We start from the raw sequence: 12,919 nt of genomic DNA, 5'->3' as shown, positions 1-12,919 counted from the left end.
ACTGCTGTTAAAATTTTTTAATTTTGCACTTACTTTTGCATATTTCATATGAATTTATTCATATGTATTTGTTTATTATTAATAATGTTTATTAATTTTTTTCTCATATTTGCACTGTTTTACTTTGTATTATTTGGTTGTTGTTCCTAGTAAATAATAAATAAATAAATAAATAATAACAATACGCATATTAATGCATTGTGCCCTATTTTTACAGGTTTTAAACAGTATATATAAAAATGAAAACAGCATAAAAATTTTAATTCAACCTCATCTTTCATCTTGCTGTAAAACAACTAAAATCTTTTCCCGATCATTAGCTTCACTTAGATGTACATCAAATATGGAAGAAAACATATTGATTCAATGTGTCTTCATTTACACAAAAGTATTTACATAATTACTTGTGTATGTGTCCAAAATCACTAATTTGCTCATTGATTCACAATTTACTACATGAATGCAACTTAGAGTAGTTAAACGAGCGGGTGAATGTGGGCACAGCTGTATTACACCACAGCATTGTGCATGACACGCTGTATTCCAGCCGGCATGAAATCTGACATGAAATACAATCTGATTTTAATTAGATTTCAAGCCGCAAGTAAATATGCCTTGCAAAAATCAGATTTCATGCATACAACAAACACCATTTTTTTTCCTGCCTGGTTTCACAAAGCCCATTCGATTATACAGTTGAGCAGCAGACAGCAGACTTAATGCAATATCTCAGCAGCACTCCACTGGGAACTCGATTCATAAATTTAAATCACTAACTATTCTATTTCTGTGATTTCCGATGATACCGAGAGCTACTAAATAAACCAAGACAGCCTAGCTCGTAACCACTCAATTTAAACTTGATTTAGTTCATCTTTAAAAACATCTGACAGTTGGAGTTGTGGTCCAAAACAAAGACAATCCAAGACAGCCTGTAGTATCTGTTTTGCACTATTTATCTTATGTAATCCTTAGCTACAGAAAAAGGAACAAATATATGTTTTTTTCTCTCTGTGTCGCTTCATAAAACTATTGCAGACTCAGATGCTCTTCCAGGTAACTATGAATGGACGCCTCCAATTCCAAAATACGCAGCTTGTTCTAGTTCCATTTCACAGTCTGTGCCAAAGGTCTTCCTCTCAATTGGTCATTCACCTCTGGCAGAGTACAAGCAAAAGTACTTCTTTCCCCCTGAAGTAACAGGCTCTTTTTCCATCCCATTCAGTAAATCTGCGACAACAATAAAGTTTAATATAATTATGCTATTACAACCAAGGACGTCTATGAGACTGATTTCCAATAACAGATGTGGTCAAGGTTCTGAGTTTGTTGATGTCGACAAACCATTACTCAAAGAGGTGGCAGGGAATGTGTTCAAAAGCTCAGTTATAAAAAAAGAAAAATAAGGACAATTTTAAATGAGAGAACTTGATGTTTTATAGCGCTCTTATCCCTGTTGAAGATTTATTTCCAGCCAATGCCTAAGGCTAAAAACTCAAATATTATGAAAATGTCCTTTCAAATACTAAAGCCAGATTTTGAGGTCAATCGTGCTGTATTGTAGCATCAGTTTAACTACGGTTTGCATGTTTTCAGAACAAATGCCGTGAGTCCCAGGTCTCTTTTTATTTTCATGAGTAAACACAAGTGGCGTTTGCACAAATAAAACTTTCTATGCAAAACATGATGCTGAGATTTTGTGGATGGTTGCCATGCAGCTACTAAGGTTTTTTTAATGGTTTTTAGTGCATTGCTATAGGGTTGCTAGGATGTTTAGGTGGTTATTTGCTTGACCACATTAAAGGACATCGTACGTCTAAAAGAGACAGTGTAAGCCAGCCTCCAAGCCAGACTTTAGACTGGTCTTTAGTTGATATACTGTAGTTGGGTCTCAGCCTGACCAGATTAGAAGTGTCCAAAAACTTTTTAAATCCAGCAAACCAGACAAAAGTTCTTATTTTATTATATTTATTTATTTTTTCTCCCTGTTTTACAGCATGCGTGGCAAAATCTGTGTTCGATTATAAAGAAAAGTATTTGCACACTATTATTAAAAAAAGAGGTCATTTACATTTGTAGCACACAAATTCAATGTTAAGGGTTCCATTTGTTAACATTACAAATGGAAATACATCTAAAACATATATGCTAACAATTTAGATTAGTTACCTGATTTATTAATCTTAAAGTTTTCAGCAAGGCATCATTAAAATAATCAAAAATAAACGTTAATATTATTTAATGAACATGTGCTAATTAATAAACAAAATTGAATGCATTAACTAAGACAAACTTCAAGGACCATATTTAAAAGTGTTACTAGATTAATACTTTGGGCAAGGAATTTGTTGAAATCATGTTGAAAATTATAAGAAAGAATAATAGTGATGCTTGCCTTAGATGCTTTGCTCTGAAAACACAAAAACTGGTTCAGCTATGTCTGAGAACTTAGATAAGCAACTGAGCACAGAGCAGCTGAGTGTGAGAATATGAGTAAGCAGAAAGGAATCTGGAGCTTGTAATGACGAATGATGTTAAGTCAGCTCTACAGAAATCACTTCAGGACACATCACAGAAAAAAAAATACTAACATATACATGCCGTGCAACAGTTCACCGTTCACATCTTGGGTCTATAAAACAGTTACACAAACCAAATGACAAATACAGTGTATAAACGATCGTTGCCAAAAGGGTCCCAGTGAACCTCAGTGAGAAAGAGAAGGGGTGGGGCATTACAATCTCCAAGCAGACGTTAGTAACCCACGCTCATCCAATTACAGCACACTGTCCAGCTGCGCCAGAGTCCACATCTGGTGGTCCCCAGAGCGCGAGTGTCAAACCATTGAAAGACTGCACATGGCTCAATATTTTGAAATTAAAAGCATAACTCAATCCCAACTGATCATTACCTGCTCGTACGTTCAAATTATGCTACCTTGACTTACTGTACATGCGTTACTTTACAGTACATTTGAGCATTACATTTTTCAATTGTTTCATTGTTACAAGATTTTGTCTTTGGCCACGGCCCACAGATGGAATAACTTTATAGATCGTTGCCAGCAGCAATTTAGCTCAAGTAGTGTCTGCAACTATTTTCCACCAGCTTTTAATATTTTGTTTTATATCTGTGGCTGTGTGATTGGAAACACATGGAGAAAAAGAAAATGCCAGGTAATTCCATTACTTTACAATGTTTCGGGGAGTCATTTCGATCCAAATGTTCAAACAAACACCATTGATTATGAATATATGTAAAAGTGCTGATGTAATACGACGCACATGTATTGTTCTCTTTGCGTGTGCTTTTCAACAGCACATAAAATTACTTCTTAGAATGCCAAAATACTGAATGCCAAATTCACAAACCCAATTGAAAATGCCTTCTGTGGAGGTTTTCGAAAAGCAAATTTCTTAATAGCAAATTTTCCCCTTTGGAGAAAGTGAATATGGGCGTCTTTGCGACTGTCTGAAAGTGTTAGTACGGGGAGCTGGCAGAGCCAATTTCATCTCAGCGGTGTAGACAGTGTATATGTTCATTGGAAATACGACTGTTTCAAAGCAGGACTTCTGCCCTGGCAAAAGCGCTGTCTGTTCATTTGATTTGGAAACCCTTTACTTCTTCTGTCGTACTATAATGACACCTATTTGGTCTTGTTAGGTAAAGAACATTTCAAAATAAAATACACACACTACATGGAGGTAAACCACAGTTTTTCACAAGGAATTTTCCACAGATATCCCTTGGACTTGGATTACAATGAAGTCATGCGCTGGCTACCCCGTTCACAGTGGTGTCCAGGACATGAAGGTCAGGTGAACATGTCTGAAACAAATTGGGTTTCTTTCTAGAAAAGCAGGGAAATGCTCTAAGCTTCCGTGAGGTCTACTACAAGAACCTTTTCCAATGGGATTTCACACAACTGATTTAAAGAGGAGTTCGACACAAGAACCTGTTTCTCATTTGCTGAGTGAGACTGATGTCTCGCCATCTAGTATAAGCCGTGGAATGACTGTATGCGAGGGATTACTTTAGCATAGGGCTGATAAAGCAATAATGTTTCCTGGAAAAACATGATGCTATGCTGTTGCAAATTAAGTGTGCTGAACATTTCCAAACATCTGGGTTGGGAACTGTGCTTAGATACGTTCTGTGACGTGACATTGGTGGAGTCTCCTAGAATCAAAGAATGACTCTTACCTTCCGACCAGCTTGACCGGGTAGTCCGGGTAGCCCTAATATACCAGGGTCCCCCTAAAAAGGAAAACACTGAAAATTACTCCTGGTATGGTAGATTTGACAATGTTAACATATCTAGAGACACCACACATTGTAACTTGTGTGGTGGAACTTAAATCCTGTCATCATTTACTCATACTTGAGTAGTTCCAATAAGAAAGATATTTTAGAAAGTTTGAAAGTTTATAACCAGACAGTTTAGGGGTCACTATAGGGTCGAATGCACGAATTCAGGCGCTCAGCACACATACTTTAGAAAGCACACAGTCTTTATCCAGCATCTGTTCTATTTACTAAGTAATGACTGATTGGTGTTTGTGATTTCTGGTGAAATGTGTGTCCTGTGTTTTTTTTGATGTTCCACCTGGAAACAAAGATGCCATGTCCACAAACACCTCACGAAAGGTGGATCAACTAAATTCTGGACAAGTATGTGAAATATTTAAAGTTTGAGGCATCAGATATTTAACATTTTACTTAGAGTTTTAGAGTTATTGTGGCGACATTTTCAAGCTCCAAAACGTGGCACTGAACAAAACCACCTGTGATTGGTTGTTTGACATGTCGGTCAAACAGCCTCAGGGTGGGCCATGATCAATAAGGCCACCGTAGATTCCAGATATTTAGCCATCAGTCTGAAAGCCTGGCTACACAAGACTAATGCAAAACCAAATCAAAGTATACACGATTACAATGCATGCATATACTAGTTGCTGGAGGGCCACGACCCTAAACTCTAATTTCACAACAAACCTGATCAAGCAAATCAAGTCCTTTAGGCTTATTGACCATGGTTTCCACACAAGAGCAGCAAATGAGCATATTAGAATGGTTTCTGAAGGATCATGTAAAACTGGAATAATGACTGAAAACTCTTTTGCCATCACAAGAAATTTTTTTTACTTAACTCATCCTTTTTATATTTACATTTTTCTTTAACATGTCCCATAACCTTACCAGTTTTTAGTTTGTTTTTTATTCTCAAGAATTATTCTGATGATGAATGCAACAACTTGCATCATTTTAAGCGTGAAAAAAAGTTTGCTAGTGCAGGATATACTTTATATGGTTTGGTTCTGTTCTTTATTCCATCTTTCCATACTTTAAAACAAATACCTTTATTCCATTTTGTGCCTTGCCGGGTGAGATCCCAGGGCCTCCCTTTTTTCCCTGTAACACACAGAAGAAAAATAACTGATCCAAACTACCACTCATGGAAAAATGTAAAATATTAGAATGAGGTGCCTTTAGATGATACAAAGCTTTCATAAAAGTTAAACTGAGTATACCATCCTAAAAAGCTTTTAAACGAAAAGACTTTTAAAAACTACCTACAGTGACACACTACTCACTGTTGTTTTGAACCATGTATACATTGCACAGGAAATGAGGAGGTTACTGGGGAGTTATTGTGACCCCTGCTCTCAAATCCATTCCAAACAGAACACTGTAACAGAATTCCTCTCCTAATTTTTCTATATAGTCTACATGGATAAGAGTAATGAAGGCTTGCAAAGGGAAGGAGTGTTGTTTACACAAGAGAGTGACCCATGTACGCTAGTGAGAATAAGTTTACAGTAAGCCTCTGCAGTGACACTGGGGTTCACGCACTACATTCTTCTGCCTTTTCAGGCAATGCGATGAAGCAACGCTTTATGGTTATCATTTAAAAACGTTGTAATGGTAGCATATTTTTTCCTCCAATCAATCTAAGCAGTTAATCTGCAATTTTTGTTGTTTGACAATGCTTCCTGCATGTTTTTGTGGCTGGCTCACCAAAGTAATTATAAAGTAAAATGCAAACATGCCCAAAAAACTGAATACAATTTGCTCTGAATAATCTTGTAGGTATTGAGCTTGTTTATGAAGACATCACCAGGCTCCTACTTTACTTACTCCAATTCAGACACCAAAATTGGCTCTTAAAAGCCAAAGAGAGTGCTTGTCTACACCATGTGTCTGGACACATGCTCTTATCCATCATTTGATAGTTTACCGCTCAATGAATGACCAAATTATTGCTATTTGAATACATTTATAGAGTGAAACGACTGTTAGGAAGCCAACAACAAACATACTGCATCGATGTGTTAGTTATGTCTCTCTCTCTCATTTTGTTTTTCCCTCTTTCTATTTGTCTCATCCCTGTCCCAACTGGCAGTAACAGTAAGCGAGGGGAATTTAAATTTGGGCTTGCTTTCATATGGCAAAGAAAGCTCTTTGCTCTCCTGGTCTATTGTAAGACTTCCACAAGCGGCCAGATGTGGTAAAACGAACAACTGTGAAAAGCGTGAATGGAAATAAACAGGTCCAATGATGTCGTCAAACTCGTACTTCACCCCGTATTTCTTGCCAACGTTCATCAGAATTCAGCTACTCATGTTTTATAGTTTCTCTTTTAATTTATAAGACCTAAACATAGATGGTGGAGTGACTGGTTTTCTATTGGTCCCAGAGTAGTAGTGTTTTTTTATGGTAGTCTACCATAGTCTGACATAGTCTACCTTGTGATATCACTGTTGTAAAAACACACAATCACCCATTAAAGTGCATTTGGCTCATAATTAGAAGCCATTGAGTAGATCAAAGCTCATGCATACGTTTAATGATCCCCTTTAAGTTTGAGGAATTCACTAATAAGTTCAAGACTTGCATCTTACGGGCATGGGTTTTGTTATGGTATGTCCAAACATACTGATTAATGTCATCACAAATTGCTTCGTAAAACAAACAAAACTAAATCAGAACAGACAAAAGTGGGTTAATGCTTTATTTTGCTTGTCCGCATTAGACATTCTCCTAACAATAAGTTACTTTGCAACTACCTATCAACTAGCAGTCATTAGAGTACAAGTAGCCTGTCTGCCCTATGTCTTCTAGCACTTCATTTTGATTGGTCCACAAAAAAAAAAGTGTATACACTATACACATAGTTGCAAATGAATAGTAACTAGTTGACAACTAAAAGGGGCCTCACAGTCTCCAACAAACTAGTTTGTTAACGTACACAAAATAAGTAAAAAATTTTACTCAGTGGTACATACCTTGGGCCCGTTGGTCCCTGGGCGGCCTGGGTTTCCATGCGGACCAGGGGAACCCTACAAAACAATACAACACATGTTCACTTGTATTTGTGTGCCGTCTCCTCCATAGTTACTGTGCAATCACTGCAGGAGACTTAAGCTAGGTCACAAGCCTTGAACCATATTATTGTTTTTTTTCTTTTTTCTGTACAATAAAAAGCCAATAAAAAGACAAGAAAGAAAGGAGAGGGCCATAAAAGAGAATTAGATGTACAGAGAGATAAAGAGACAGTGAATATTCATGTACCAGACTATTTTAGCAGCACATTCAGTCCAATAGCTGCTATCAGTGTCCCAAATTAACACTCATGAAGCGCCAATGTGAGTACAAATTGACTTTGGCAGGTTAAATGAGTAACTCCTCCAGTTAGGAACAGCAACAAGATTTCAATCAAATTATAAAATGATAATTTATTTGAACCTCAGAGATGTAAGTGACATAAGCTAATTAAATCAAAGACAATCTGACTATTAAAGAAAACATCTGTCAAAACCGATCTGTCTTCAAACTACTTTTCCATTAGTGGAAATTATTGTCACTTTGGAAACTTAAAAAGTAATTTTTTCTTCTATGAAGTATTACATCTTGCTCAAATTGTTTCTCTCCCAAATCTCTCTGGGTTTAAGTGAAAGTATAAATGAATTTATTCTTTTTATACAGATCTGGTAAAATGCAATATCATGCATAAACAGAAACAGAATCGGGTTGCATTTACTGTAGGATCATTTTACCAGTTTCATTAATTTTAAAAATGAAAGCAGTGATGAATCCACAGTAGCAGTCCCATCTGTAAATGCCTCATAAAACTATGTATTGTGCACTTAGGCATCTTTATGTATTTCAGACAGAAACTTGGAAAGAATAAGTGCCGAAAAGAAAAAAAAACCCATCAAGGCAATAAATAAAGGCTTACAGTGGATGCCTTAATTCTTAAAGTGGTTCAGAACTTCTCAGCTCTCAACCTTTTTCTCAAACCCTGGAAAATGTTTAGTCCTTTAGTCCCTTAAAGTCGCCAACCCTGTCAGAATCCGAGGGAAGCAGCTTAGTCAAAATTTAGGGAATGAAGCAATGTTAAAAAAACCCATACATTTTTCATTATTCTGGCCCTCATGGTAAGTACTGTACGTAAGTAGCACAGTTTGCCCAAGGCATGCATTCAGAAAATTGCCCTCCACTTAAAAAGAAAGTGTTGTGTTTTAAAGGGTACTTCTGGCATATGCTTTTGGCATATACCATATGGACATGATTTTCTTCATTAGCTCACTTTTCCAGCAGCAACCAAGAGGCTTGAATAGAGAGAGGGTGCAAGAAAGCTCTCTAGACACTGATTTATACGATCTGTTAGTAAAGCTGACAAAATAGAAGGGATCTTAAACAACAAACTGCAAAAGTCACAATCCAAATGACTCTCACTTTAGAGGTTAATGTGATAACCGAAACTAAAGGCCACACTGATAGAGCTCAAACACTGTGGGGTGGAAGGATTTGGGCTTGATGATGTTTATTTGCAAATGATCGTTTTAGCACCCGATTCGCTCTATAATTTAATCAGATAAATAAGCACTCCTCCTAAGCATTTCTTATCTGAAGTAAGCTGTGAAGGAAGCAGTAAACTGCAATCTGGCATATTTTAGAGGGACTGTACAGCATCACTCCATTGCTACGATGCAAAAAATTCAGACAGTGTGCTCAACTACATTTCATGTCTTTATATACCCGGGTTATGCTGCTTATAACTCTTCTCTATTGTTAATCATCATTTGATAAAACTACTGCTGCCAAGATCACTAGAAAATGTACACAAACATCTCTCATAAATTAAACTCTGTTTACAGTTTCTGGCGCAGCCCCATTTCAGCACATTTAGCGGCTACTTAAATGTATCTCTGGTCAGTTTTTGTGCTGAAAAGACTGCTCAACTGTTCTCCCTGTGTTTTACATTGTGTAAATTGATTGCAGAAAACACTTTAGGATCTTATTAGATAAGTTCTAAATTTTTTTAGACCAAATTAAAGTAATATTTCAATGTAAGTTTACTGAAAGGCCATCTGAGATTAAAGGTTTGTTTCTTTAGGAATGGAGTTGTGAAGATTACTCGTTGATTATTGTTAGGATTTTATCAGATGTTCTCCAGATCTGTTCTAGCTCGCTGTAGAACATGCAGCATTGAATTAGTTAAAGTAAAAAACTGGTAACCTGGTTGGTGTACCTTAAAAACACATTTAGATTATTAGCACTTTAACAGAAATCCTACCTCTTTAATTTATGCAAGACTGACAAATATGCATCACATTAATTTCACTACTTTGTAAATCTGTGTAATCCAAACGAAAGGAATTTTTTTTTAAGCAACTGAAAAACATTCAGCTTTTTTGTATGATAGCTGACAACCATCAGGGAAGTTATTTATACTGTAGAGCAAATAACAAGCAATGGTGAGATTCAAAGACTAAAAGCTGACAGCCAACGCTAAACCTACTTGTCAAGGCAGTGCTATTATTTATATATGATCCACCTGGGGTTAGCCATGAGTGGGGCTCTTATTCATCGCCCTTCCTGCTGAGTGCACACAAACTGGCCATATGGAGATACTTACAAGAAGCTCATGTACAGATTTCCACCTCGTTTTTATGTTTGGTCAGGTTTTCCACATGTGGCCATGGTTAGTGATCAGAGGAGAGTGAGAGAGGGGTATCAGGAAAGCCTATCAGGTTACATATTGGTTAATCTCTCCTGCTCACTTTCAGGTCTCCAGCAGGCACTCGTGTGGGCAGATGCGCGTGGTGGTTGTCACTTTCCGCCTCATATATTTGAGAATGGCTGACTTATGGCGGGGTTCCCTGACCTGGCTCAAAGGAGGCCTCTGCTAATGTTTACCAGTGCACTTGAGGGAATATCTTTCTGGCCTGACCCCTGGACCAAGATAAGCTACGTTTAAAAGCGAACTTTTTAGTGGTGGCATTGTACTTTGTACATCAGAGAATTTTACTGTATGTCCAACACTCTTGTCTGTCTTTTTTTGAGGCTTTGATTCACACCAGACAACCCTGACAGACCACATGATCCAGCACATGGTGACACAGAAGGGAATGGTTTACAGTTCTGTGCAGTTGTGAGAGACCCGAGGGATGAATTACTGCATAAACTCTACCATATTTGGTATAGACATTAAAAAATATGGAAACTGTCGGAAATTGCTTTTTTGTTTTCAAAAACAATTGTTAGACAAAGTGTGCATGTGGCCATAAGGAAATTATAATGCACCAAGACAATGCAAAAAAAAAAAACCTATCCCAACTGTGGTTTGAAAAGAAGATAATCGGAAAGTGATTCACATTTACCACTACTCAACAAATTCCAGTTGTTTCGATTGGAATCCATGCATTCGAAATTTCACATGAGAAAGATTTTGACATATTTCGCACATGAATTTGCCACACTGAACAGCACAAAGCCTCTTGGTTTAAAACTTTTGCGTGCTTTTGAATAATTTCGCTGTACATTCATTAAGTAAACATTTTTGCTCTTCATTCTAGAAAAGCTATGCTTGCTTTTTTTTAACAACCACTGGTAACACTTTGGAATAAATGTGTTATTTGTTAACATTGTATTAACTAATAATACGAACAATGCATTTATTACACTATTTATTCATCTTTGTTGAAAATCCAGCTATTCATTGTTCATTTATTTTTGTTCTCAGTGCATGAACTTGACTTGAATGTCAACAAACAGAAGCCGTGATTTTAATCATTTATTTAGTAAATGATGAAATGAACATTAACTATGATGAATAAATGCTGTACAAGTACTGTTCATTAGTTCATGTTTACTAATGTTGTACCAATGTTAAAGTGATAGCTCACCTTCAGTTGCTGGTCCCCATTTGACTTTCATAGTATTGGGGAAAAAAACCGTCAATGAGGACCAACTGAAGATTAACTTATTGTAAAGTGTTACCCAACCATTTATTCCCCCATCCAAGTTTATATACAATTGCATAGGATTTAACATTGACCTTTTTAATGTGACAAAAATCTATTTAAACATTTACAACGTCACAAAAAATTATCTTACAAAATTTGTTATCTGTTATTTGTTTGTAAATGACTGAAAGAGTTTGTCTCTGTCTAAAATAGTTATCTCAGTCTGAACATTTACAATCTTGAGAAAAACGTGGCTTATTTTACATTAGTTAATGTGGCTTCAACTTTGAAGAACGATTAGAAGTTCAAATAGATAGCTAATATAGATCAAATAAATGAAGAATGTGAATAAATAAGTGCCTGGATATGCTTTATCACTATTGTGTCCTTCACTAAAATGCTTTAGAAATCATACCAATACATCAGTCTATTTCTACGCTTCCTAATTTTATTTTTATATATATATCAGGTGTTTCATGGTATATTCTTGTTAATGGTACCTTGCTGCACTGACTAATGATGTGGGATCCCAAGGCTCTTGACCAGCTTAAGAGCTGGTGAGCACCGGTGAGGCTTTAAATGCCTTTAATAAGACTGCTACAAAGAGTCCTTTCTTTAGCTCAACAGATTGGGTTCCCAGAGTCCAGCCCTCAGGGGCCTCTCTAAAGGGCAGTCTCATAAGTTAGGGCAGGTATCTTATACACAAAACATCTAGACTTCCACCTAGGGAAGTCTCTTTGAATCACTGACTAACTGATATCTTATTGTCCCATGCTTTCTTTCACTCTCAATTACAACTTTACTTAAGACTCATTTCTGCAAGGTACTCGCTTGTCCTGATGACAAACTATGACCAAAAGCAGATTCATACTGTAAATTGAGAAAAATATTTTCACCTAAGAAAGTCTACACTGGATACAATTTCTGATGTACAATATCTGAAAGACATTATGTGAATATTTCTTAATATTAAGCCTAAGCCTTTTAATGTATTGTTTCGACTTTAAATGCAAGATATTTAAAGTATCTAGACTATACTTGCCACAGTTCCAATTTAATACCATTAAATATATTTCAGTACAGTATATGTTTAGTTGGTCTTCAGCACTACTTCCACAAAAATAAAGTTTGCTATTCCAATTTAGCTTTAAATTGGGTTTGTTACAACATCGGGTGGAATAAAGTACATAACTTTGTAAATGGGTCAAAGGCGTAATTTTATGCCTATATAAAGCACATTAAATATAAGTAAAGTGTCTTCTTGCTTATTCTGACTTGTACATATAAAAAACTATAACAAAGAATAATGAAGCACATTACATTTTATTGTGTTTTAAATGGGTCAAAAATCTTACTGACAAATGGGCAAAACCTAGGATAGTGGAAAATTTAAAACAATTAAAATTACAACTAATCAACTAATGTGGGGTGAAAGTAATTCATCTTTTCATAAATTGATCTTTCTTGCAATAAATGCATTTCAAAAGCATTTTAGTATATTTTGCTTTCACTAGGGATGCTAGATGAAACAGTTTTTAAGTTTATATTTTCAACATATCTGTGGTTGGTCTTGATGCAGATTTGCCTACATCTAGTTATTGCCAGTGAATATTATTCATAAAGTACATATACAAATAGACTAAGCAGGCATTCAATTAAAAAAAAAA

At 36.1% G+C, this 12,919-nt stretch overlaps 1 protein-coding gene across 1 annotated transcript in view; it reads right to left on the bottom strand.

Moving 5' to 3' along the window:
• The window catches only part of LOC122344734 (collagen alpha-1(XXVII) chain B-like), a 56,118-nt gene that overhangs the window by 37,094 nt on the left and 6,105 nt on the right, over positions 1–12,919 (bottom strand). The window contains exons 4-6 of the mRNA XM_043238284.1: positions 7,287–7,340; positions 5,359–5,412; positions 4,204–4,257 (exon numbers count right to left, since the gene is read on the bottom strand). Of these exons, the coding sequence (XP_043094219.1) occupies positions 4,204–4,257; positions 5,359–5,412; positions 7,287–7,340 (162 nt within the window). The remainder of the gene's footprint in view (positions 1–4,203; positions 4,258–5,358; positions 5,413–7,286; positions 7,341–12,919) is intronic.

The sequence above is a fragment of the Puntigrus tetrazona genome, chromosome 5, assembly GCF_018831695.1.
Source record: "Puntigrus tetrazona isolate hp1 chromosome 5, ASM1883169v1, whole genome shotgun sequence".
NCBI lineage: Eukaryota > Metazoa > Chordata > Actinopteri > Cypriniformes > Cyprinidae > Puntigrus > Puntigrus tetrazona.
Note: the sequence above shows the minus strand (reverse complement) of the source record. Positions and strands in the feature narration are given on the sequence as shown.